General features: G+C 50.9%; 3 protein-coding genes across 4 annotated transcripts; 1 reads left to right on the top strand and 2 right to left on the bottom strand.

Moving 5' to 3' along the window:
- Positions 1-10061: 10061 nt before the first annotated feature.
- Positions 10062-11097, bottom strand: LOC147970406 (uncharacterized). Its single transcript, XM_087523419.1, has 3 exons — positions 10751-11097; positions 10582-10655; positions 10062-10498 (listed from the first exon to the last, which is right to left on the bottom strand). Exons 1-3 carry the CDS (start codon positions 11095-11097, stop codon positions 10062-10064), a joined length of 858 nt encoding a protein of 285 aa, XP_087379545.1.
- An 8306-nt stretch (positions 11098-19403) lies between these two features.
- LOC125507966 (FBD-associated F-box protein At5g60610-like) lies at positions 19404-21427 on the top strand. 2 transcript variants are annotated; one of them, XM_048672510.2, is made up of 3 exons: positions 19406-20538; positions 20641-20775; positions 20866-21427. In XM_048672510.2, exons 1-3 carry the CDS (start codon positions 19648-19650, stop codon positions 21220-21222), a joined length of 1383 nt encoding a protein of 460 aa, XP_048528467.2. In that variant the 5' UTR covers positions 19406-19647; the 3' UTR covers positions 21223-21427. The 2 variants fall into 2 exon arrangements, with proteins under 2 accessions (XP_048528466.2, XP_048528467.2); XM_048672509.2 differs by having other exon boundaries at positions 19404-20775.
- A 3250-nt stretch (positions 21428-24677) lies between these two features.
- Positions 24678-25538, bottom strand: LOC147970407 (uncharacterized). The gene has a single exon (XM_087523420.1). It carries the CDS (start codon positions 25536-25538, stop codon positions 24678-24680), a length of 861 nt encoding a protein of 286 aa, XP_087379546.1.
- Positions 25539-27439: the final 1901 nt, after the last annotated feature.

Genomic DNA, 27439 nt, shown 5'->3' on the forward strand with positions numbered 1-27439 from the left:
AACTATGCGTCTAGGCGGATGGTAACAGGAGGCAGGGGACACGATGTTTTACCCACGTTCGGACCCTCTTGATGGAGGTAAAACCCTATGTCCTGCTTGATTTATTCTTGATGATATGGGTATTACACGAGTTGATCTACCACGAGATCGGAGAGGCTAAACCCTAGAAGCTAGCCTATGGTATCATTGTTGTTGTCCTACGGACTAAACCCTCCGGTTTACATAGACACCGGAGAGGGTTAGTGTTACACAAGGTCGGTTACAAAGGAGGAAATATCCATATCTGTATTGCCTAGCATGCCTTCCACACCAAGTAGAGTCCCATCCGGACATGAGACAAAGTCTTCAATTTAGTATCTTCATAGTCCAATAGTCCGGCCGAAGGATAGAGTCCGGCTGTCCGGAGACCCCCTAATCCCGGACTCCCTCAGTAACCCCTGAACCAGGCTTCAATGAGGATGAGTCCGGCACGCAATATTGTCTTCGGCATTGCAAGGCGGGTTCCTCCTCTGAATACATCACGAAAGAATTTGAATACAAAGATAGTGTCCGACCCTGCAAAATAATTTCCACATACCACCATAGAGAGAATAATATTTCCATAAATCTAATCTGCCAACACGTTTTGGCAACATAACATTATGCCATAGCCCGGTGATTATTCGAACCGTTTCCTTTGACTATCCCCGCTCATAATGCAAGGCAGTTTCTTGACACGTCTTGTCAAAGCAGAGATCGTGTTCCCCTTATTACGGGATTTTCATCAATACGGGCGTGGGTTACCCAACCGCGCCATCGATTACGGCGCTTGGGGGGTAAGCGAGTTTTACTAGGCTAGTGGGGGCGCATAGTTTTGGCCGCCCTTGTAAAGGTATAAGGTTTAACCTTTCTCTACCCACGCCTTCTTCCTCCTTGCCCATCCATTCTTGCGCACTTGAGCCCCAACGCCCAAGTCCACATCTTTCTCCTCAACCTCCTCCAAACATGTCCGGAGCGGGAGGCAAGTGGATGGCTTCCTCCGTTACAGAGGAACACATCAAAAAGCTGTGCGGAGCCGGATACTTAGCCGCGAATATCGCGCATCATCTACCCACAGCGGGGCAGATCGTCCCTACCCCGAAACCCCATGAGAGGGTAGTTTTCCTCCACCACTTCCTCCGTGGACTGGGGTTTCCCCTTCATCCATTCGTCCGTGGTCTCATGTTCTACTACGGGCTGGACTTCCATGATCTGGCCCCGAACTTCATCCTCAACATTTCGGCGTTCATCGTCGTCTGTGAGGCTTTCCTCCGCATCCGCCCCCACTTCGGCCTATGGCTAAAGACCTTCAATATCAAGCCGAAGGTGGTGGGCGGCCAACAAGCAGAATGCGGCGGAGCCATGGTGGGCAAGATGCCCAACGTTATATGGCTTGAAGGCTCCTTCATGGAGACCATAAAGGGGTGGCAATCGGCGTGGTTCTACATCACCAAGCCGCGCGACACCAAATGGGTGGCTGCCCCCAAGTTTTGATCCGGATTCCCTACACGGCTCACTTCCTGGAAAGAGAAGGGCTTGTCGTGGGGTTCATCGGTGGAGCTGGACGGACTCCAGAAATGTATCCTGAACATGACAAGCAAGAAGCTCAAGCTTGTCAACATAGTCCAGGTCATGCTCTTCCACCGGATCCTCCTGTGCCAACAAGGGGACTTCAACTTGTGGGAGTTCAACCCGGCCCAGCACCAGACTCTGAGCGAGCTCTTCGACACGACGCATAAGGACATCTAGAAGGTGTTGTTCATGGGCGCCGAGGTCCCTCCCTCTCTCATCGAGGACCGCGGGCTAAGCGCAAAGCGCCGAGCGCATTCGATGAGTTCTATACATCTGGTAGGATATTTATTTCCCCTAGCTTAACCATGTGCGGGGTCTGATCTCCATGCCTTTGACAGGACTGGGTGGAGAAATCAGGGCAGATTAACTGTCCGGCCCCTCTGCCCGAAGACACTGCGGACGCTCTCCTGACGGAGATGCTGACTCCGGCTCCTTACAAGGTGCCCGAGAAGACCAAGAAGGCCAAGGGAACCCGAAAGAGCTCCCGGCGCCAGGTGTTATCGGACTCATCGTCCGATAACTCTGCGACGCACTCCTCCCCCGAAGACAAGGAGGAAGATGAAGATGTTCCCCCTCCAGTCGGGGGAGACAACAAAAGGAAGGCCGCCCCTACTGGGGGGCGAAGGGTCCAAGAAGGGAAGGACTCTCCTTCCGGACTACTCCACCACCGCCGCCGAAGGCGAAGGCGAGTGGCTGCTCAAGGCCAAGCCCCTGGCAAAGTCGTAAGTATTCGGATACCAGAGTAACTCATAGCATTCCTTTGTTGCACTGCTACTCCTAACGCCGAATTATGATTGTGCAGACCGCCCCGAACCCATATCGACGTATCCTCGTCAGACGGCTCCCTGGGCTCGTCGGATATGGATAGCGATCCACTTCCGACCGCCACCTCCCCTTGCCCTACGGACAACGCTGAGGTGTTGTCTCAAGAGGCACTGGGTCGAGGGGAGACAATCCCGAAGGCGCCTCAAAGCGACCTTCTCGACTCCGAGAGCAGGGGGAGCAAAGCCCCCGAGGGCTCCGAGTTCGGCCCTCAGCCGAACACCGCGGCGGAACCTCCAGTGGTTCCGGACTCGGGCAGGCAGCCTTCTTCCAAGAGGGGCAAGACGCCTGTGCCGGTGACCTCTGCCCATCCAGAGGCACCGGACAATCTGCTGGGAGCGCTTCACAGCGCTTCCATTGACGAAGAGCACCGCACTATTATGAGTGCGGTGGTCCAGAAGGTTCAGTCCGCCAAGAGCGGACTGACTGAAGCCTGTGCCAGCCTTCTAACAGGCTTTGAGGTAAGTTTTTTGAAATATAGGAGAAATATTACCGCATAGGTAGTAGCTCCTGATGCTCTGTTCGGTGTTCACAAAGAAAAGCCGAACAGAGGATCAAACAATATCACAGGAGTCTAATATAAGTATGTCTATATGCGTATGCAGGCTTCGATGCTGGCCTCTGCCGCACTGACTACGGAGGTCGCCGCACTAAAGCAAGACCTTAAAGGGTCCAAGGAAGAGCTCGGCCTTGCCAAGAGGCAGCTCGAGGAGAACAAAGGTAAGTAGTACCTAGTCTATGGATCTATATAAAAGGAAAGCGATTGCAAAATGACAGGATTATCGTAAATTTGCCAGGGGCCACGACCGAGGTGGCGACCCTGAAGCAAGCGTTGTCCGAGGCCGAAAACAAAGCGGCTAAGGAGCGCACCAAGCGAGAGAGGCATGAGGCACGGGTGGGCGAGGTGCAGCAAGAGCTCCACACTCTCGTGACGAAGCACGAGGCGCTGGAGCTTGACTTGAAGACGCGAGAGTCCGAGCTTGCCACTGCCCGTGAGGGTGCAAAGAGTGCCAAGGCCGAAGCCCAAAAGGCCCTCCAGGAGATTGATGCGATGAAGAAGATAGCGGCGGGTAAGGCATTCTATATGCAAAGTAAGCATGTGAAAGTAAATTACTTGTTACTTACCCGAATCCGGAGCTCTCCAGGAGCATTCACAGATTTGCCCCACAGCGTGTTGGATGCCGCACAATTTTACTGGGCCGAGGAGGGAAGCTCAATGGAGAAGTTGTTCTGGGCCCCGTATACTGGGACCGAACAACCAGTACCTATGAGCGACCAGCTAAAGCAGCTAGTCGAGCTACACAAGGCGGCTGAACAAGCCATGAAGGGCTTGATAGTCTGGATGTGGCCTTGCGACGCCCTTCCCAACAGCTACTTCGGCTTGGTGAGGCGGCTTGTGGATGCCTGCCCACGGCTGGAAGTTATCAAGCGGTCCGTTTGCATCAAAGGTGCACGCCGGGCTTTCGCCCGTGTGAAGGTACAATGGGCCAAGCTGGACGCCGTGAAGCTGATCAAGGAAGAGCCGCTGGAGGGCAAGGAGCATCGCCACCCCGAGATGTACTATGAGGGTGTCTTGAAGGGTGTCCATCTCGTAGCGGACGAGTGTACGAAAGATATAATATTTGAGTGAACTCGCTCGTGTAATCCTGTATTCATGAAAACTTGTTCATATGCGCTATGCAACGCTTGTTTGAATTTAAAATATTACCTTCTGTTCGGCTGTTTATCATATCTAAGAGATGGCTAGTCGTCGGCTTCTGCCCCCATGCCACGAGTGCTGGGGTGTTCGGGATAAACCTAAGCACTCTTGTTCCCATTTTTGGGTCCTTCAAGGGAGGTACTCAGCACAACGAACAAGGCAATCGGACTATAATGCATTATCACTCTCACTTAGCCATAGAATTCTATAATTTTAAATTTCGGCGAAGCCCCTAGTATTCGGAAGGCCGAATCTGGGGCGCGATACACGCCTTAAGCCGGACAGGGCCGACTCCTCGCTCTAAGCGGCATATGTCTTTAAGGACTCAAAAACCTCTCGAACAGCGACCAGTCTCTCGCCTTATCATGACAGTCAGTTTTAGCTTTCTCTACTAAGGTGCTTAGCCCAGCAGAACCGGGGCACAATCGCATTAGTTCTCCCAGTGCTACCTTAGCCGATATAGCGGAACGTAAGGTACCAAAACATGGGAGCCGGGCAAACCCAAGTATTGACCCAAGACATGATTTGGAGCTGATGCATATAATGCTATAAGTTCGGGGTGCCGCACTGTCGAAAGTGTTCAGACTTCTCACGCCGTATTGTGGGGTATGCTTAAGCCCCTAGCGTATTGGCCGTACCAGAGTGTATGGGTGCTGGATGTCACGAATGAACATATATATATATAAAGAAGAATGCAATAAAAGCCTTAATGCAATGCATTGTTTATTAAAAAATGTGCATTAGAGCAGAATGATACAGGTAGTGCGATAAGCAAAAAGTAGGACTATGTCCCCTCCAAGGGCAAGCTGAGGAATAATATTAAAGCAAGTATTTCACTCGTTATCGTAATCCACCTGGGAGTTCCGTGGTGTGATGTAGCTTTCTGCCTCCTTGGTAGCTGCATCATGTGTTCGGCAATCATGCTGCCGGACAGGGTTTCTAGAGATTAATGTCCTGAAAGAGAGAAAAATAACAAAGCGGAAAGCCCCTAGTGCGGTTTAAGCCGCGTCTTGGGGCGTGCCGCAGTCGTGCCCCCTTCCCCGCATGTGCCCATGGTATTTTTAATGCGTAATTATGTACGCGTGGCACGGGTTTCACCGTTCGGCTGGGACCGAGGTGGGGGCCGCATTGCTATGTGAGCTCGGCACGTGCCAGGAGGTCCAGTTGTCGATTACTCCGGGCACGCTTGAAGTTGTCTGGGTCCTTAATCGCCGAACTAGTGGGTTGCCTTAAGAGGCTGCTTTGTGCTTCTGTTGCGAGGGCGGCAGTGTGCTCCTCCGTTCGGAGAGAGCGCTCTGTGTTTCCATTAACGGTAATGACCCCCCGAGGTCCTGGCATCTTGAGCTTGAGGTATGCATAATGCGGTACCGCATTGAATCTCGCAAATGCGGTTCGCCCAAGCAGTGCATGATAGCCACTACAGAACAGGACTATATCGAATATTAACTCTTTGCTTCGGAAGTTATCCGGGGATCCGAAGACCACTTTCAGTGTGACTGAGCCTGTGCAATGGGCCTCTACACCTGGTATGACGCCTTTAAAGGTTGTTTTTGTCGGTTTGATCCTTGAGGGGTCTATACCCATTTTGCGCACTGTGTCCTAGTAAAGCAGGTTCAGGCTGCTGCCGCCATCCATAAGGACTCGAGTGAGGTGAAATCCGTCAATGATTGGGTCTAGGACCAGTGCGGAGAATCCGCCATGACGGATACTAGTGGGGTGGTCCCTGCGATCGAAGGTGATCGGACAGGAGGACCATGGGTTGAACTTTGGGGCGACGGGCTCCAACGCATATACGTCCTAGAGCGCACGCTTCCGCTCCCTCTTGGGATGTGGGTTGCGTATATCATGTTCACCGTCCGCACTTGTGGGGGGAACCTCTTCTATCCTCCGGTGTTCGGCTGCCGGGGCTCTTCCTCGTCATCGCTATGTGGCCCCTTATCTTTGTTTTCGGCGTTTAACTTGCCGACCTTCTTGAATACCCAACAATCCCTATTGCTGTGGTTGGCTAGCTTGTCGGGGTGCCGTGTATTTGACACGAGCGATCGAGTATGCGGTCCAAACTGGACGGGCCTAGAGTGCTTATTTTAAACGGCTTTTTCCGCTGACCGGGTTTAGAGCCTTTGAATCCGGCATTGACTGTCGTATCCTCGGTAGTGTCGCTGTTAATGCGGCGCTTATGTTTGTTGCGACGTGACCTGCCATTGCCGTCCTTGGTATCCGAAGTACCATGGTTCTTTGATATGTTATTACTGCGAGCCAGCCAGCTGTCTTCTCCCGCACAAAAGCGGGTCATGAGTGTCGTGAGGGCTGCCATAGATTTCGGCTTTTCCTGACCAAGGTGCCGGGCTAGCCACTCGTCGCGGATGTTGTGTTTAAAAGCTGCTAGGGCCTCTGCATCCGGACAGTCGATGATTTGATTTTTCTTTGTTAGGGACCGTGTCCAGAATTGCCTGGCCGATTCCTCTGGCTACTGAATTATATGGCTCGGGTCATCGGCGTCTGGTGGTCGCACATAAGTGCCCTGAAAGTTGTCGAGGAATGCGGCTTCCAGATCTTCCCAAGAGCCAATGGACTCTGTTGGCAAGCTGTTGAGCCAATGCCGAGCTGGTCCTTTAAGTTTGAGTGGGAGGTATTTGATTGCGTGTAGGTCATCACCGTGGGCCATGTGGATGTGCAGGAGGAAATCCTTGATCCATACCGCAGGATCTATCGTGTCGTCATATGATTCTATGTTTACGGGTTTGAAATCCTCTGGGATTTGATGATCCATTACTTCATCTGTGAAGCATAAGGGGTGTGCGGCACCTCTGTACTAGGCTATATCGCGATGCAGCTCCAATGAGTCTTGCCCGCTGTGTTCGGCCCGGCCGGATTTACTTTTACTGTATCCGGCGTGACGTTTATCGTCTCGCATAGTGGCGCGCCCTCGTGATCCGTAGATCGATCTTGCATGTTTTGCTTTGTCCTCCAATACGTCTCGCAGGTCTGGCATGTTTCCCCATGCCTTTTTATTTGAATGGCGTCGGGGTGCAGGCTGAGCTTTTGGCTGGAATGCCTCTCTATCGCGGCCACGAGGTGGCCGATCAGCCGCGTCATACGCTTCTTCCTCCAGTCGGGGTAGCAACCTGCATTTTGGGTAGCTCTTGGAGGGGCGTTCGAGTTTATATTCCTCGGCCGCGAGGACTTCAGTCCATCTGCCGGCTAGCAGATCTTGATCAGCTTGAAGTTGTTGCTGCTTTTCCTTAAGGCTATTTGTCGTGGCTATAAGCGGGCGCTTGAAGCGCTCTTGTTCGACAGGATCCTCTGGCACGATGAACTCGTCATCGTCGAGGCTTGCCTCGTCTTCGGAGGGGGGCATGTAATTATCATCCTCCGCCTCTCCATTTGCCGCTCTCTCTGGAGGGCTGGCCTCTCCATCCTCCTGTCCTAGATCATGCTGGAGGGGATTGTTGCCATCTTCGGCACTATCCGGAGTGTTATTATCTCCTGTGCCGGTATCACCACTTTTGCTTTGGCGGGACTTAGAGCGGCGCCGCTGACGTCGGCGCTTGGGTTGCTTCTTGGAGGGGTCATCCTCCGCTGTCTCGTCGCTATTGCCTTCTTTGGGTGTGTCCACCATGTATATGTCGTATGATGAGGTGGCTGTCCAGTGCCCTGTGGGCAGTGGTTCCTCTTCGTCTCCCGCATCGTCGTCCATACCGTCGATGTCTTCGGAATCAAAGTCGAGCATGTAGGTTAAGTCGTCGACGGTGGCTATGAAGTGGGTGGTGGGTGGGCATCGAATTTCTTCGTCGTCCGCATCCCAATCCTGCCGGTCATAATCCGGCCAGGACTCTCCTGACAAAGAGGGAGACCTTAGTGAATTCAGTATGTCGCCAAAGGGCGAGTGCTGAAAGATATCCGCGGCAGTGAACTCCATGATCTACGCCCAATCGAAATCGATTAGCAGGGGCGCGGATGGTTCAGAGTTCGGAGGAGAGTCCGGCAATGTGGAGTCACGGGCCTCATGAAGGATAAGGTTGGTATTTGGCTCGATCGCCGTTGAGGCTGCAGCCTCCGTGGCGGGGTCTAGCCACCCGCCCTCGGTCGGCGCAGTTGGCTCCGAATTAAAGGTCGGAGCGGATGCGGGTGCGGCCTCCAGGGCACTGTTCGGTGGCATAGCTAAATCATGCCCATCATGACAGTGCGGCGCACTCGGCAGGGGCTCGAATCCGTCGAAGATCAAGTCTCCGCGGATATCGGCCGTGTAGTTTAAGCTTCCAAACCTGACCTGATGGCCAGGGGCGTAGCTTTCAATCTGCTCCAGATGGCGAAGCGAATTGGCCCGCACTTCAAAGCCGCCGAATACAAAAATCTGTCCGGGCAGAAAAGTCTCACCCTGGACTGCATCGCTAACGATGATCGAAGGAGCCATCAAGCTTGATGATGACGACACAGAGGAACTCTCAATGAAAGCACCAATGTCGGTGTCAAAACCGGCGGATCTCGGGTAGGGGGTCCCGAACTGTGCGTCTAGGCGGATGGTAACAGGAGGCAGCGGACACGATGTTTTACCCAGGTTCGGGCCCTGTTGATGGAGGTAAAACCCTATGTCCTGCTTAATTTATTCTTGATGATATGGGTATTACAAGAGTTGATCTACCACGAGATCAGAGAGGCTAAACCCTACAAGCTAGCCTATGGTATGATTGTTGTTGTCCTAAGGACTAAACCCTCCGGTTTATATAGACACCGGAGAGGGTTAGGGTTACACAAGGTCGGTTACAAAGGAGGAAATATCCATATCCGTATTGCCTAGCTTGCCTTCCACGCCAAGTAGGGTCCTATCCGGACACGAGATGAAGTCTTCAATTTAGTATCTTCATAGTCCAATAGTCCGGCCGAAGGATAGAGTCCGGCTGTCCGGAGACCCCCTAATCCTGGACTCCCTCACCAAGACTAACCTGCAAACAGTAAATAGTCGAGTAAAAGAGGATACCTTCGAGCATAAGAAAGAGTTTCTTGGCGAGAGCCTTCAAATAAGCTTCTAGATCGTTCCTCCTACGCATGATTCTTTCCAGCTGGTCGGTCAGGGCCACCTTATCTTTCTTCAGACGAGTCGCCTCTCGATTGGATTCGGTGAGGGACGACTCCAGCTTGTTGATTTCTTCCTCTAGCACGCCTACTGAAGCCAGTTTCTGGTCAGCAAGGGTAGCCTTCTCTTGAGCCTCTTTCTGAGCAGCTGCAAGGTCCAAGTCTTTCTTCTCCAGGGCCAGCCTCATTTTCTCTACAAAATACACATTTAGATCAAACATAAGATCGAAGGGATAATTTAAAGGACGATTGACATGAGCAGTCGACAGGCAGTTACCTTCCATACCGGCAACTTCATCTTGAGCCTTCTTCAAGTTTTGTTGGGCCAGCTCCAGGTCAAGGTTGAGTTGCCTCTGCTTCTCCTCAAATTCGGTGAACTTGGAAATGAGGATGCAAGATTTCTGCAGTAAGTAAAAGGCATATCAATCGACGAGATCAAAGACTATTTACTTCCGGGTGAGTAAAGCTTCAAGAATGCTCAGACCCCAGCCAACTGCCAGCAGTCGACTGTGGTCTCGGGGCTACACCCAGTGGGTGCACTTGGCATGCTCCCACTGGTTTGGATTTCACTCGGCTGGCCCGCCCACATCGAGTGCACAAAATAAAAGAAAAGAGATGAAAAGTGCTCAGACCCCAGCCGACTGCCAGCAGTCGACTGCGGTCTCGGGGACTACACCCAGTGGGTGCACTTAGCATGCCCCCACTGGTTCAGATCCCATTCGACCAGACCGAGTGGAAGAGTGCAAATAATAAAGACGACAAAACACCAATGGGTGTACAGATTCGAAGCAGACAATAAGAGATTGTGCAAAGGAAAATATTCAGGTAGCATATCCTAACAAGACAAGTTCAGTCGGAAGTCAAGTTCAGTCAGAAGTCAATTTACCTGGACATTGGCTCGAAGAGCCGCGCTGGCGTCGTAAGCAGCCTGACTATTGTTGTGCACTGCCTTCATCCGCTCCATCATTACGCCAGCCTGACGGATAGCCTCCGCGGCGGCATCCGACTGGCTTTCCGGAACATGATAGGTGGTGAAGAAGGGGACAGACGGTCCAGACGCAACAGCTTGGGGCTCCAAGGCATGAGGTTGGATGGCTAATGGAAACACTGGTACAGTCGACGGTGCGGGGTGCTCACTCGACACTGGGACAGCAAAGGTTACAGAGGCTCTACTCGCATCTTCGGGCCGTTGGACTGTTGGTTCTGTTGCTGGTTCTGACCAAGATATCCTGCCAGCTGTTGTTTTCTTGCTCTTCCTGGGCCTCGGCGGCACGTCCTCATCATCATCCGGAAGCTCAATGACATTGGGAGGGGCTGCAAAAAAGTCAGACGACTCCAGATGAATCACCAGAAGTTAATCGACCATACAATCGAGAACGAGATCACGAGGTTTATACCTGGGTTGGAGGTGACTGCATCTTCCATGTCCTCGTCCTCATACTGGCGAGTGGAAGTCCCAGAGGTAGTGGCACTACAAATTTCAGAGTTCAGTCGGTCATGTCTGACGAAATGAATCGACTCAAATCCAGATTCATACTAAAGCAAGAAACCAAGTCCAACTAATACCCGGAAGTAATGGGGATGGCCACTTTGATCTTCGGCAAGGCCTTTGGCGGTTTGGACGGCGTAGCTTTCGGTTGCTTCGACGCCTTTTCAGTCGGTGCTGGAGAAGACGTTCGAGGGCGCTTCGATGACTGCCCAGTCTGCGCGGTCGCCTTGCCGCGGGCACTTGCTGGATCATGAGAAAGCTTGGATCGTTTTTCCCTACGAGGAGGAGAGTCGACCTCTTCTTCATCACTCAGGTCATCGCTGTCCCCATCCTCCTCGTCGTCAGAGCGCCACTCGCCACTCTCACCTCCACTCGCTTCTCCCTCTGGGTCCTGCTCCTGCTCTCTGTTGGGCATCGAGTACATCTCAGTCAGGTCCTAGAAGACAACAAACAAGACAAGAGATAGTCGGGTGACAGCAGACAACAACTTGATAAATCAAGAAAGCACTCGACCATGTGGAGTCATACCTTGTCAGTCTCGTATGAGTTGTTGAGTGGAGGAATTCTCCGGTGTCCCCTGGGGTTGTCTTTGTTGCCAGTGATACTCTTCAGCCACCCTTCCAACGTAGCATCATCGACCTCCTCTGGATGGATCCGAGTGGTGTCGTCGATGCCCAAATACATCCACATCGGATGGTCACGGGCTTGAAGTGGTTGCATGCGTCGCCTGAGGAAGACCTCCAACAGATCCATACCGGTTACCCCATCACGAACAAGTTGAACTACTCGCTCGACCAGCACCTTCACTTGCGCCTTCTCCTCTGGGATCACTTTCAAAGCAGAGGGCTTCTCCACTCGGGCCATGGAAAAGGGGGGAAGTCCAGTCGACTGACCTGGAGTCGGCTGGTCCTTGCAGTAGAACCAGGTCGACTGCCACCCTCGAACCGGTTCGGGAAGGATCATGGCTGGGAAAGTACTCTTACTCCTCAATTGGATCCCAAGACCCCCGCACATCTGAATCACTTGTGTTCTCTCGTCACTCGGGTTGGCCTTATTGACCGACTGAGAACGGCAGGTGAATATGTGCTTGAAGAGCCCCCAGTGTGGCCTACAGCCCAGGAAGCTCTCGCACATCGACACAAAGGCAGCAAGATACACGATGGTGTTCGGGGTGAAGTGGTGGAGTTGCACCCTGAAGAAGTTCAAGAAACCTTGAAAGAAAGGGTGGGGAGGCAAGGAAAACCCGCGGTCGACGTGAGTAGCGAGGAGGACGCGCTCACCCTCCTGTGGCTGCGGCTCAGTCTTGTTCCCTGGGAATCACGCTGATTCATGGGGAATCAATCCCCCTTCGACCAAGTCATTGATGTCGTCCTGGCAGATCGTCGAGCGGATCCAGTCGCCCTGGATCTAGCCCGGTGGCAAGCCGACCCTCGAAGAAGATCCACCCCGGCCGGACTTCTTCCCCTTCCCCTTCGCCGTCGCCTTCTTTGCACGCTCCAATGCCACCGTCTTCTCCTTCCCCATGGCAGCGGATCAAGTTTGAACGGAGCGACGACGCCGAGAACGGAGGCAGTTGCGGTGGAGAAAACAGAGGAGGAAGGGGAAGAATGGGAACGCACTGTGCGAAAACCCCCATCCGATGCCTTATATGAAGTCATTTCCGAGTGGCTGACTCGTGGGCCAAGGCGATCCGATCAAATCCCGCAACAGTCGCGCACGCGATACATGGTGAAAAAGGTGGCGCGGTGATCGAGGCGGCCTACCTAATCCATCCCGATTACTGCGGCCTCCTCCGCCTGGCGCGCTTCCCAAAATTTGAATCCCGCGAAATCCACAGGCAGCAGAACAACCCGTCAGAAGGAAGATTTTTCCCATATCAACACTCGAAGCTTAACAACGAAAGTTCACTCGACAAAACCAAGAATGGATCAAGGCGACTGAACAAGCAGTGTCATCATGGATGTTCATTCGACCTCTAGAAAAGACATTTCCGAATCGCAAAAGCTGAATCAGAGAGGTTATCAACTCCTTCTCCACTCGAACCCTGAACCATTCGGGGGCTAATGATGAAGATATGCACCTAGGGTAGGGTCATAGGCCTGACCTAGACACCCTCCCCTAGGATGTCACCTTAAAACCAGAAGCATTCGAAGAGGAGTCATCATCCACTCGACCATGAGGACTTCCACTCGGAAGACTTGAAGTCACTTGACCACCAGAAGGTCTAAGGTCACTCCAGACCACAACGGTCGGACATCACCTCATCGCTTTAATGGTCATTATGTCTCTTTATTTACTAGCGTTACCAGTAACGTCTCCCCTTTAATGTACCTTAAACCCTTTGTAACATGGGCCGGCTGGGGTCCTGGCGCACTCTATATAAGCCACCCCCTCCACAGGCACAAGGGTTCGCATCTTTTGTAAACACACACACATATATAATCCAGTCGACTGCCTCAGGGCACCGAGACGTAGGGCTGTTACTTCTTCCAAGAAGAGCCTGAACTCGTAAAACTCGTGTGTACAACTACTCCATAGCTAGGATCTTGCCTCCTCATACCTACCCCCCATTCTACTGTCAGTCTTAGAACCACGACAAACGTCTTAAGACTTTTGTCAGTCAACCCCATGCGACGGGAAGTATCATAATAGAGGATGTTGATACTGCTGCCTCCGTCCATGAGTACTTTAGTGAATTTATATCCACCAACCTAAGGTGCTACTACCAAGGCCAGGTGACCCGGATTGTCAACCCGGAGAGGGTGATCCTCCCTACTCCACAGAATAGGCTGCTCAGACCATCTTAAATAACGAGGGACTGCCGGCTCAACATCATTCACAACCCTCTTATGAAGCTTCTGGTCCCGTCTGTACAAACTGGTGGTGAACACATGATATTGTCCACTATTCAACTGCTTTGGATTGCTCTGGTATCCAGATTGCTGTTGTTGCTGCTGACCTCCTTGGCCAGATTGCTGACTATACCAACCTTGATTTCCTTGAGAGCCTTGAAAATTGGAATTTGAACCGCCACCCGGTCCATGAAAACCGCTGCCACCTGAGCCGCCGCCCGGCCCATGATTGCTATTGAACATGTTGGAGTTCTTGAAAACCTTCATGATCGTACAGTCCTTCCACAGGTGAATGGCCAGTTTCTGCTGAGTACCATGCCGTGGACAAGGCTCATTTAACAGCTGCTCAAGAGTGGGACCTGACCCGTCGTACCGAGGAGGTGGCCTCCCCTTACATCGCTGATTGTTTCCCTGTGTATTGGTGTTAGCCACAAACTCCAAACTACCGTCAGCCTTACGTTTATTATTACCTCCCTGATTTGCCGGGTTATACTGATGACCCTTGCCGTTCTTCTTCCCCTTCCTTGTCTTCTCCTCGTCAGACTCGGGATCCTTGGTACTATCAGAGTCGGCATACTTGACTAGAGCCGCCATCAGCTGGCCCATATCATTACAATTGCGTTTGAGCCGCCCCAGCTTCTGTTTTAGAGGGTTAAAACGGCAATTTTTCTCCAACATTAAGACTGCAGAGCCGGCATCCATCTTATCAGATGAATGTATTATGGCTATGACCCGGCGCACCCAATGGGTCGTGGACTCTCCTTCCTCTTGTTTACAGTTAGTTAAATCCATAATTGACATGGGCTGCTTGCAAGTGTCTTTAAAATTCTGAATAAACCGGGTTTTTAATTCTGCTCATGAGCCGATGGAATTGGGTGGCAGCCCCTTCAACCAAGTGCGAGCCGTTCCATCTAACATCGTAGTGAAGTACTTGGCCATTGTCGCGTCACTGACCTCCAATAGCTCCATGGCCATCTTATAGCTTTCAATCCATGCCCCTAGTTGTAAATCGGCCGTGTAATTGGGCACCTTCGGAGGCCCCTTGAAATCCTTTGGCAAACGATCATTACGCAGAGTCGGCACCAAGAAAGGGACACCTCCTGTCCTTGTGGCCACGCCTGCCTCAACAGAGGTCGTCAAATAAACCGAAAAAGCCCGGTGAGCCGCCTGCTCAGCTGCCTATTGAGCCGCCCGCTCAACCTCTTGGCGAATCCTATCCTGATCAACCAAGTTAAGAGCTCCATCATGCGCCGGGTCATACCCGCGCGGCTGGTCACGGCATCGGGCGTTGCTTGAAACGGCCGCTGAATCTATGTGCCCTCTATAACTCGGGCTCCGGCTTGGGCGAGGGGTCGAATGAATTCTGTCTCGACTATAAGAATAAGCCTCCTGTTGCGCCAGAGCCGTCTGAAGAAGTTCTCTGATCCTTCGGGTTTCAATCGTCGTCGGAGAGTCCCCCTCCACTGGGAGAGCCGCCAATCTTTCCGCCACAGCGATCGTGTTCTCCAAAGGGTTAGAATAATGGCCCGGGGGTGTTGGTACATAAGGAGGTGGAACAATATTCATCCGAGGAGGTTCCATCACCCGTGGCTGAACCGGCGCCCCAGCCCCAGGCGTCGCCACCCGGTTCACCTCTAGCGGGTTACTAGGGCCTACACCAGGTGTGCGGAAGAGGTTTTTAGGATCGTAAGTCAGAGGCAGACGTGACTGAGCCTTCTGGTGTCTTCTCCTCATGACCTCGTTTGATGCGTTTAGATCCATCGTGAGCTGGAAAGCCTCTGATTGAATCTGCTGAGCCCGAGCATCCAAAGCCGCCCGCTCCGCAGCCATCCTGACTTCCTCCACTGCTAGGTTTTCCTTAGCTTGTACTACCTCCTCACATAACCGTGCCACTTCTGCATCGTGCGGAGCTTGATCCGTCAGGTTAACCATGGCAGTCAACAGGGTTGTCATCCTATCCATGAGATCCATCAGCGCCTGAGCCGGCGGGCGCGCAGGGCCTCCTGCCCCGGCTGCCGCTGACCCGGAGGTTATTGCTGTCACGTCCATAGAGTTTTGAATGGGTTGTGTTCCCGTCATGAAGATCCCTGCTCTGCTTGGCGGCTCGAATGGGTCCGGAATACTGCTGCCATCGGAACAGCCCCCAAGCCCACCGTCTTGCAATTGATACAATGAATCCGTCTCACCTATGGACGATCCACCGTCAGAGCAAATGGATGTCTCATCGCCAGACTCTGGTTCTTCAGAAAACTCTCCTCCATGGATGCATCCCACGAAGGCACTCTTCACAGTGGGCTGAGTCCGGGCGGGTCTCGCGGGCTGAGCCGTCTCGATGATGTCGGTGCAGATGTCCGGCTCAGGGCCCGGCTCACCGATCTGGCCGATGAAGACGTGGATTCCGCTGAAGGGGACCCAGTACCCGTACTCAATTGAGCTGGCGTCGAGGCCCCAGCCTGCGTCATCAATGTAGAGCTTGCCGCGACGACTCTTGGTCATCCGACCCACAACTATCCCTTGAGCCCTTCGAAGTTGCCCATCAAGAACTCAAATCCACCATGCACTGGCCCCACGGTGGGCGCCAACTGTCGTGGAATTGTCACGGCAGATGTCCTAGTGAAAGGACTTAATCGTGGAGCCATCACAACTAGGAAGCTTAAAGGGGTTAAACGGGACAAAGGACACAAGAGGTTTATACTGGTTTGGCCCCTTGCGGTGAAGGTAAAGCCTAGTCCAATTGATATGGTATTGCTAGGTTTCGATGACCAAGGAGCGAATACGCTTAACCTGGCTCTCGATCTGTTGTTTCTTGTCCTAAGCCGCCACTGGGTCGTCCCCTTATATACACGGGTTGACGCCCTGCGGCATACAGAGTCCCAGCCGGCTCATACAACGTATCCAGCTCGGTGACCTTTCTTACATACCTTACAATACAAGTTTACATACTTGGTGGTTTATATCCGTGGGCCTTAAGCCGCCTTCAGGTTTGGGCCCTCTACTAAGCCTATCTATGAACCGCCATTGTTAATATGCTCTTGGGCTTCATAAAGATGAATCGCCATAGGGATGACTCGGCCCCTCCTGAACGGGTCATACCTAATAGTCATATCCCCAACAGCATCCCTACAGTTTTTGTAACTCGTCTTAGAAAAGAAGATAACATTAGGGAGCAGAAAAACTGAAAGCGTATTGTGATTTTTAGGAGACTTTCTCATCGGCTACACATTTATTGTCTTCATGTGTTGTTTGTTTTCTCTCATAAGTTAAATAGCTTATTGGTGTTACTTTTTATTATTAAGTGGGTGTGATTTTTAGGGGACTTTCTCATCGGCTACACATTTATTGTCTTCATGTGTTGTTTGTTTTCTCTCATAAGTTAAATAGCTTATTGGTGTTACTTTTTATTATGAGGTTTGTATGATTAACCCAGTCCCAAACTTGTATTTGAATTCAATATGGTTTGTTACATACTATATTGTCTGAAAAAGTGTTAGACTAGCTTGAAGAATACAAGAGACAAAGAATTGGCTTTGTTTTGTTAAGCTAGCTCCCTTACATGTGTATGTTTATGTCATCTCATGCCATGACAGTCACTGTTTGTTCAACTAGGTGATATTGTTGCCCAAAATGGCTCGACCAGCATCATGGGTCAGTGTGTCATTTGGTTTGCCAAAGTGCAGGGAGTTCGCGCCTTAAAAAACATCATGTGGCACATGTACAATTTGCAACTTGAAATCGATAATACTACTAGCGTCTTAGGTTGCTGTACGATCATGATTGTTTTCTTAGTATGGTGTTGTCCTTTCAAATAACATCTTTCTCATCTCAATATTTACTTAGTTCTGTAAATAAAATGTTGCTAATAGTAGCAAAAATAGAAACTTAAATAGCTTGGTGCAAATGTGCTCACAAAAAGAAGAATGTCAACCTGTATTTCACACCTTATCGTCAGTCTTCTGTCTACTTGCCAATCCATTCATGTCATATAATCATTTAGAAAGGCAATTATTTACCGTAATTTCGATGTTTTGCATGTTGATTTATTTGCATAATTATCTACCATCTATTGGAAAAATTGGCGGGCACGGATAATGTGAAAGGCATTGTCGCCCTGTTCCTAGGCTTGGTTCTGCCCTCATCGCTCTGAAAGTGTATGTCCTCTGGGTTAGCCTGTTCGATGCCCTGTAAATGTTCAACAAATTGCTTCAAGGGGGGGGGGGCGGCTGCAAATGTTCAAGTGCACCTTATATTTTGGGAAGGAGGGGCTATGAATAAGGGAATTTAAAAAGTGCAAGCTCTTTGCTGGTTCCGTCACATGCTTATCCTTGAAGACAAGCTCTTTATCACACAATGTAGTCTCTCACGGATGTCTCTTACATGGGTGATTTAACTTTATATTTGGGCTATGTTTATATTTTTATTAGCAACAACAAATGAAACCTGACAGTTACTCGAGGATGCTTCTACCTTCGAGACATAGTGGGGGACATTTAAGATGTACAACTCATATAGGAGAGACGAGAAATTCACATAACTAAAAGTTATATTTTCTACTGTAACCGGAAATATTCCACAACAACACACTAATTATAATGAGCAGGCAACAAATTCTTCCTTTTTCTTTTCCAGATTTTGTTTGGAATCAAATTCAGTATCAGCACTGCTAATTATAATGAGCAACGCAAAAATTTCTAAAACTTCATTTATTGTCTGTGCTTTGTACAATGGCTTCAGTCAGCTGTTAACATGCAATTATTGTTTCGTATTTTTCGGGAGGTTTTGATGTTTGAATGTTACTGTTTCTTGTCAATGAAGATTAGCTTTTTCTTTACGCAAACATCACAATTTGTTCAAGTTGAATGCCAGCTTCGTCCTGGCTTTGGTGGTAGTGCTCAAAACCTACAGAGTTCTATCATTCTATTTACATGAACTTAGTTTTCATATATGTCTTCCCCGGTCCATTTTTGACATTCAGCTAACTTGGCTACCTATTTGCTTTGATTGCAAATGGGAGACTTGCCTATTGGTTTATATATAAATGATAGGATTTCCCTTTTGTTAGAAAGGAGTGCGGGCCTTGATTACAAATCTTCATGTAGGACATCCTGAATCATCATTTTCACTCCTGTTTCATCTGGCAAGATCTTTCTCTCCATGGTTACACCTTAATAAACTGTGCACCAACTCACATGACAATAAATTGAATTCAAATCTTTGTTGGGCAGAAATGGTTCACTTATTTAACCAATCATCATGCACTCATTATTCTGCTATGTCCACTTGCATTTATGTTTTTTTAGACTTGTAAATTTATACAAGATGAAAATTTATGTTGACCAAAGTTAGAGTTGCTAACTAGGCACTTCTTATTTCAATCAGTACCTATAGTTTCAGCTCATTAGCTTATGAAAGTACCTTGGAAAGTATGGTACCATGTCATATAATGAATGTAATCTTGGTTGTTTTTTTGTTATCATTTTCTTACATGTCTTTCCTCTTTAGTGATTTACTGAAAAAGTATTATTGATCTTCTATGTTGAGTGTTGACAAATGAGCAATTTAAATGCCTTTTCATTGATGAATCTGGATGAAGAGGAAGGAGAGAACATAATCTCGGTGAAGATATTTGAATAAGACAAGATAGTCTGTTCTATGAGCAATAAGACCATATGCCCTCCATGGATCTAATCCTGGGTACTACTTTTCATTGTTACCCAAATGACATCATAACGAGTTGTATATGATGACTATTATTTTCAATTTCTGTGAATTTTTCATTCGATCTTTAAATATTTGTCGCAGTAGGTGTATCGCTGAAAAGAATATTGATCGAGACGCTTACTGGTAATCAGAAGAGAAATGCATGTTTTGGGCCTTTCCAGTGAAGCGGGCCCGTTCCTCTCCGCCTCTCGACTACTCTCGCCCGTCCCCTTCCGTTTCCACCCAAGCAGACCGCCGGCGGGCGGCCTCCACACCCCCGCCTCCCACTTCTTCCTCCCTTGCTCGGCCGGCTCCGGCGACTCCTATCCGCATGCCTGGAGCCCCCACGCGCTCCTTCTCCCCCAACACTGACCCCCTCGAGTCTCGACTGAAGCAAACCCTAGCCTCCCGTGCGCCTCGTGCAAATGGATGCGGCGGGTCCTAGCCCGAAGCGGAGGAGATCGGCCTCGCCCGGTGTGGAAGAAGACGGAGGATGCGCCGACTACATCAGCGCCCTCCCCGACGCCGTGCTCGGCGACATCATCTCCCTCCTCCCCACCAAGGAAGGCGCCCGCACCCGAATCCTCGCGTCCCGGTGGCGCGACCTCTGGCTCTCCGCCCCTCTTAATCTCGACTGCCGTGAGCTCACCGCCGGCAGGAATGAAGTCCGCTCCGACGTCGTCTCCCGCATCCTTTCCTCCCACCGGGGACCCGGCCGTCGTCTCTACATCAACACCTGCATCCACTGGATACCAGCAGACACCGTGGAAGCTTGCCTCCGATCCGCCGCTCTGGACAACCTTGAGGAGCTTGATTTCATCAACCATCTGTTAGAGAAACCACAGCGGGCATTGATCCTCCGCTTCTCGCCCACCCTCCGTGTTGCCAACATTGGTGGATGCAACCTCTCGGACGTCAACTTCCATGAGCTCCACCTTCACTTCCCCTTGCTTAAGCAGCTCGGTCTTGTAAATGTCATGATCTCGGAGAGCTCGCTGCATAGCCTGATTGCCGGGTGCCCAGCTCTCGAGTGCTTGCTGATTGACATGTGCTCTGGCTTCCGCCGCATCCGAATAAACTCCCCAACTATTAGATGCATGGCTGTGAGAGAATATGGGATACCGATAGAGTCACTGCTGCTTGAACAAATCGTCATTGAGAAAGCTCCTTGTCTTGTGAGGCTGCTCTTTGAGAGGGGCAGTATTCTGCAGGTAACCGTACTCGCAGCTCCTAAACTGGAGACTTTAGGCTTCATTAGTGATAAGTGCAGGTCAGGTGAATTGTCCAGACTCATGATTGGCTCCACTGTTATTCAGGTATGTCCTATGGCTTCTCAGTTGCATTTCTATGCGCAGAAAAATTGCCTATCACCTGACCTGTGCACTGGCCTAATATTGTGGCTTTCATACTTGATAAAGGGATTGTGTGTTGATAACCTGATAACAGTGGTACAAACTGTCAAGATTTTGGCTTTTGATATGCACAATCTTAGTTTGGATACTGTTATTGAATTGATGAGATGCTTTCCGTGCTTGGAGAAGTTGTACATTCAGGTGATGTTTCTTCATTAATAGTTCAGCAACCTTTTTGATCTACTTTTGGTCTGAACTTGTTGATTTGATTATTTGTGTATGTTATTTCAGTCATTTCAATCAAGACCGGGGAATTTGTGGCGTCGTAAACACCGGAATCTGTTAAAATGTTTTGACATGAGTCTGAAGACGTTAGTGTTACAACTATATCGGGGGAAGAAGTCGCAAATTAACTTTCTTACATTCTTTGTATTGAATGCGAAAGTGCTAGAGTCAGTGACACTTGGCATCACAACCAGGAATAACAATGAGAAGTTCTTGGCAGAACAACGCAGGAAGCTTGAGCTGGAGAACAGGGTTTCCAGAGATGCTCAGTTTCATTTTAGAACTGGTAGTTGTGTCCGCAGTTCTTATGATATCAAGCATATCGCTGATTTGGATTTAACTGATCCATTTGCACATATGTAGCTACTTGTTCTTGCCGGTTGGCCTATTTCATTTTGTGTGTTGTCAAACCTGAGTGGTTAGCGTGTTTTTACTACCTTCTGAGTTTGTATCATCTGGTACCTTAGTAGAATTCGAGAGACTATTGTTTATGATACTTTTGTCAGACGGGGCACATGTTTGCAACCCTGTGCTAGTTTACATTAACTCCGGTGTTGGTGTTATTTCACATTATGTTTTATGGCATTGTTCTCCGAGTCTCTTTCTTGTTGCCTGTTAACACTGAATACTTGCCTGATTTCCCTGAATAGTGCTGTTGAAGTTATCGTTTGCTCAACAGTGAATCACTGAACTCTATGCTGAATGTAAATCTTACCATTAAAGTTCCACTCTGCTGATTGTTGTAATGATTTTGAATACCATTATCTGAGTAATACTTGGCACATATTTTTGAACTCATTATATGCTCGAGATGAGAAATCTGAAGACTTGCAGCTAAATTGGAACTTTGTTTAAAAACTGAAACAATATGTTGTAGATAGATTACTGCTAGCAGCAGGATTTGGATGATTCTGAAACACTCTCAATAGCCGCCGCAGATCACCATTTGTTGTATCTTTCAGAAGATACTCAAATGGTTCCATGCAATGTACCTTTGTCATGTATACTATCACCTGCTTCGATCTGAGCCACGAAAGAAACAGCAGGCTCGAGACCTCTCGATTGTATGCTTATATATATGACTATGATACCTTGTGTCATTTAAACAAGGCAGGTGTATGTCTACGCCGTCGATCTTAGCTGCGACTCCCTCTACCCCACAATACAAGACCTGGTTAACTGTCGATGACTTCACCAAGCCACTCACCATGAGAGGACTAATGAATTCAAGTACAATCTCGACCTAAACAAAGTTCCGTAGGTTCGGATTACCGAAACAGGCTTTCGCCCCGCTTTATAAATAAAGCAAACCGCCAAGAGCACATACAAGGACTAGTTCACAACACACACACCCAAGTCACACAATAAAGATCCAGAGGTACTGCTGAGGGCACAGCTCAACAAGCCCAAAACACACACGAAATAAAAGAGAAGGCTCAGCCGGGGCCAAGGCCGTAGCCGGAGCCGGAGAGCAGCAGACGACTAATCAGGCAGCGTAGGGGGCGGCGACAGGCGGACGGCCATCGAGCGGAGGTCGGCGATGAAGGCGGAGATGGCGTCCCGATCCCGAGAGCGGCTAAGCGGCCGCCAGAGCTGCAAGTAACCAGACAGTTTGAAGAGGGCGTCAGTAGAACGTCGAAGAGGGGAGCGCTGAATCACAAGTTTATTGTGAATAGTCCAGAACGTCCACGCGAGAACCCCAATCTCAAGCCACCTAATGTGGCGAGAGGGTAGCGGGGAGGCCTGTAATTCGGCGAAGAGGTCGGGGAAGTTGGAGTGGCACCAATCCCCACCAACCGCCTCTCTAAAGCAGCTCCAAACGAACTGAGCAGATACGCAGGAGAAGAAAATGTGGTTCGAGTCTTCGGGGTATCACAAAGGGGGCAGAGGCCAGAGCCCGGGCCATTGTGCTTGCGAACCTCAACCCCCGACGGAAGCCGACCGCGGATCCATTGCCACATGAAGATCCAGATTTTTAAGGGGCAGGCGAATGGACCAAACCGACTGGAGGGGCGGCGGGGCGGAGGAAGGGGCGATAGCCGCGTAGAGGGACTTGGTGGAGAATTGACCCGAAGGCTCAAGGCGCCACCGAACCTCATCTGGGCCAGCATCGACAGTCGGTTCATGGAGAGCAATACAATCAAGAAGCTCATGTTAGGCGGCCACTTCCGGAGGCCCAAATGGCCTCCGGAATGCGAGGCGCCCTAAGTCAATAAGGGCCTGCTGAACTGAGATTGTAGGGACGACTGCGATGGAGAAGAGGTCGGGAAAGCGGGCCGTGAAGGGGGCGTCACCAGCCCATCTGTCAAACCAGAACAAGGTCACTGCTCCCGATCCAACCGAGATGGAAGTCCCAGTGCGGAGGACGGGGAGCAGTTGGATGACCGACTGCCAGAACTGGGACCCGCCCGACCGTTGGCAGAAGGCCAGAGGTTGGCCATGCAAGTATTTATTTCGGATGATGTCTAGCCACAGACCGCCATGCCCTTGAGAGATGCGCCAGAGCCAGCGGGAAAGGAGGGCAATGTTCATGCGCTTCGAGCACATGATGCCAAGGCCTCCCTGCTCCCGGGGCTTGCAGATGTCGGGCCAACTAACCATATGATACTTCTGCTTGTTATTGTCCCTAGCCCAATAGAAGCAAGATTGAATTTTAGCGATCTCATGATGGAGGGTCTCGTGGAGGCTGTAGAAGATCATAAGGAATAGGAGGAGACTAGAAAGCGAGGAGTTGATGAGAATCGTCCGAGCCGCCTTCGAGAGCCATCGACCTTGCCAAGGCTCCATGCACGTTTGCAACTTGGTAACCGTAGGGCGAAGGTCTGCCACAGTGAGCCGGGAGTCACTAATGGGCGTTCCCAAGTAAGTCATTGGGAAGGAACCTAGGCGGCAATTGAGGCGGTTGGCGATGTCAAGGGCCTCAGCCGGAAAGTAGCCCATCATCATCACATCACTTTTGTCGAAGTTGATCTTAAGCCCAGACATTTGTTGGAAGCAGAGGAGGAGGAATTTCAGGCTAGCGATGTCCGAGTCCGAGCCTTCGACCATGATGATGGTGTCGTCAGCGTACTGGAGCAGGGAGATGCCAATGCCACCGGTCAAGTGGGGGGGGGGGTGATCCCACGAATATGACCTGCGGCCTTAGCCTTGTCCAGGATGGCCGCAAGAGCATCAACCACCATATTAAACAGGAACAAGGAAAAAGGGTCGCCCCGCCTCACCCCACAGAACATGGGGAAGTAAGGGCCGATCTCCCCGTTGATGTTGACGGCCGTGCGCCCACACGAAACCATCTGCATAACCCATGTCACCCAACGGTCATCGAAGCCTTTTCGCAGAGAATTTCCCGAAGGAAGGGCCAGCTAACAGTGTCATAGGCCTTATGGAAATCGATCTTCAGAAAGACCGCCTTGAGGTGCTTGGAGCGGACTTCATGGAGGACTTCGTGAAGGACCAGCACCCCATCCAGAATATACCGGCCTTGGATGAAAGCCGATTGGTTGGGGTGGGTAATATGGTTGGCGAGCAGGGTCACCCTATTGGCATACCCTTTAGCCAGGATCCAGAAGATCACGTTAATCACCGTGATTGGGCGGAACTGAAAGATATCAGAAGCACTAGGAACCTTGGGGATGAGCGAGATCGTCCCGTAGTTAAGGTGCCCGAGATCGATGGACCCAACGTAGAACTCGTCGAAGATGGCCATGACCCCCGGTTTGATAACATTCCAGAAGCTCTGGAAGAACTTAACTGGAAGGTCATCCGGGCCAGGGGCCGAGGTGGGGTTCATGCCCTTGATGGCAGCCCAGACCTCGTCCTCAGAGAAGGGGGGGCATAAGAGCCGCGTTCTCAGGCTCGGAAACAAGTTGGCGACCGGACCAACAACCAGGGTCCAGGGATAAGCCGCTCCGAGGAGCGGCTGTGAACAGGGACCTATAGAAGCCATCGACGTGGAACCTAATGTCCCGCGGGGATTGCAGGAGGGTCGTGCCATCCCAAAGGAGGGGGATGGTGTTGCGCCTGCGACGGCCATTCGCGATGGCTTGGAAGTAAGCCGTATTCACGTCACCCTTCAGGACCCATTTCTGAGCCCCGCACAACCTCCAGTAGGCCTCTTCATCCGTGTAAATGATAGAGAGCTGATCCTCCAAGCCGTAGAGGGAGAGCCACTCCTCGGGGGAGAGGTCGGTAGTGTCTGCACGAAGATCCAAGGCTTGGATCGCAAACAGAAGAGCCTTCTTACGCTCGCGGAGGTCACGCCCCAGGTTGGCGCCCCACCCTTTCATGAACTGTCGGCCACGCTTGGCGCAGATGTGCCAAGAGTCGACAGCGGAGGGAGGGCGAGCAAGAGACAGCGATAGAGCCCGAGTCTCCAACCACCAGGAGCTGACCGCGTCGATGAAGCCAGCTTGGGACAGCCAAAATGTCTCAAACCGGAAACGAGGTGGAACCGGGGGGCGTTCATCAGCGGAAGAGAGAAGGAGGGGGACGTGGTCAGAGCCAATCCGAGTGATGGCCCGGAGGGAGGTGAGGGAGCAGCGAAGGTCCCATTCCGGGGAAACTAGGACCCGGTCCAGAACGGACTGGGTCGGGGCAGCCTGACGGTTGGTCCAGGTGAACCTGGCACCAACCCGGTCGATCTCACAGAGGTCAAGATCAGCAATGCAGTCGTTGAACATTTGCATAAGCCAAAAGTTGATGTTGGCATTGCTCTTGTCCTCCGCAAACCTAAGGAGATTAAAGTCACCCCCTACAACAACAGGCAGCGATGCCGCCGACACCTTCCGGTGAAGCTCCTCGAGGAAGGATGCAGATCAGCTGTGGTCGGCAGGGCCGTAGACAATAATGACCTCCCACTTGAAGTTCAGGGAGCGTTCAAAAATCTCCATGCTAACAAAGAACTGACCCCGGTCCATACTCCCCACCTCGAATGTGGCGTCCTTCACACCTAATAGGATGCCACCGGAATGGCCCGCGGTCCCACTAGAAGGGAGCCAATGCCAGGCGAAAAGGTGGGAGCTCAGGCGGTCAAGCTCCGGGAGGGAGAAATCCGTACGCATGGTCTCCTGGATGGCCACAATGTCAATGTGCTCGTCACGAATGTACTCGATGAGTTGGCGGCGGCGGCCATCATGGCCGAAACCGCGGATGTTCCAGAAGAGGGCACGCTGTTGGAAATATGCCCTAGAGGCAATAATAAATTGGTTATTATTATATTTCCTTGTTCATGATAATCGTTTATTATCCATGCTAGAATTGTATTGATAGGAAACTCAGATACATGTGTGGATACATAGACAACACCATGTCCCTAGTAAGCCTCTAGTTGACTAGCTCGTTGATCAATAGATGGTTACGGTTTCCTGACCATGGACATTGGATGTCATTGATAGCGGGATCACATCATTAGGAGAATGATGTGATGGACAAGACCCAATCCTAAGCATAGCACTAGATCGTGTAGTTCATATGCTATAGCTTTTCTAAATGTCAAGTATCATTTCCTTAGACCATGAGATTGTGCAACTCCCGGATACCGTAGGAATGCTTTGGGTGTATCAAACGTCACAACGTAACTGGGTGACTATAAAGGTGCATTACAGGTATCTCTGAAAGTGTCTGTTGGGTTGGCACGAATCGAGACTGGGATTTGTCACTCCGTGTAAGCGGAGAGGTATCTCTGGGCCCACTCGGTAGGACATCATCATATGCGCAATGTGACCAAAGAGTTGATCACGGGATGATGTGTTACGGAACGAGTAAAGAGACTTGCCGGTAACGAGATTGAACAAGGTATAGGGATACCGACGATCGAATCTCGGGCAAGTACAATACCGCTGGACAAAGGGAATTGTATACGGGATTGATTAAGTCCTTGACATCGTGGTTCATCCGATGAGATCATCGTGGAACATGTGGGAGCCATCATGGGTATCCAGATCCCGCTGTTGGTTATTGACCGGAGAACGTCTCGGTCATGTCTGCATGTCTCCCGAACCCGTAGGGTCTACACACTTAAGGTTCGGTGACGCTAGGGTTATAGAGATATTAGTATGCGGTAACCCGAAAGTTGTTCGGAGTCCCGGATGAGATCCCGGACGTCACGAGGAGTTCCGGAATGGTCCGGAGGTAAAGAATTATATATAGGAAGTGCTATTTCGGCCATCGGGACAAGTTTCGGGGTCATCGGTATTGTACCGGGACCACCGGAAGGGTCCCGGGGGCCCACCGGGTGGGGCCACCTGCCCCGGGGGGCCACATGGGCTGTAGGGGGTGTGCCTTGGCCTATATGGGCCAAGGGCACCAGCCCCAAGAGGCCCATGCGCCAAGAGAGAAAAAAAGGGGAGAGTCCTACAAGGGGAAGGCACCTCCGAGGTGCCTTGGGAAGGATGGACTCCTCCCCACCCTTGGCCGCACCCTTCCTTGGAGGAAGGGGCAAGGGCTGCGCCTCCCCCTCTCCCTTGGCCCTATATATAGTGGGGAAAAAAGGAGGAGCAAACCAATCTAAGGCCTAGCGCCTCCCTCTCCCTCCCGTGACACATCTTCCTCCTCCCGCAGCGCTTAGCGAAGCCCTGTTGGA

This window comes from Triticum urartu, chromosome 5A (genome assembly GCF_056163025.1).
Source record: "Triticum urartu cultivar PI428250 chromosome 5A, HENAU_Tu73, whole genome shotgun sequence".
Classification (NCBI taxonomy): domain Eukaryota; kingdom Viridiplantae; phylum Streptophyta; class Magnoliopsida; order Poales; family Poaceae; genus Triticum; species Triticum urartu.

Coding starts and splice junctions, on each gene's coding strand:
- LOC147970407 (XM_087523420.1), bottom strand. CDS start 25,538: ATGTTCAACGACTGCATTGCTGATCTTGACCTCTGTGAGATCGACCGG.
- LOC147970406 (XM_087523419.1), bottom strand. CDS start 11,097: ATGTACTCGATGCCCAACAGAGAGCAGGAGCAGGACCCAGAGGGAGAA. Junction 10,656..10,750: donor GCCATCCCCATTACTTCCGG/GTATTAGTTGGA, acceptor TGAAATTTGTAG/TGCCACTACCTCTGGGACTT. Junction 10,499..10,581: donor TGCAGTCACCTCCAACCCAG/GTATAAACCTCG, acceptor ACTTTTTTGCAG/CCCCTCCCAATGTCATTGAG.
- LOC125507966 (XM_048672509.2), top strand. CDS start 19,648: ATGGATGCGGCGGGTCCTAGCCCGAAGCGGAGGAGATCGGCCTCGCCC. Junction 20,776..20,865: donor TGGAGAAGTTGTACATTCAG/GTGATGTTTCTT, acceptor ATGTTATTTCAG/TCATTTCAATCAAGACCGGG.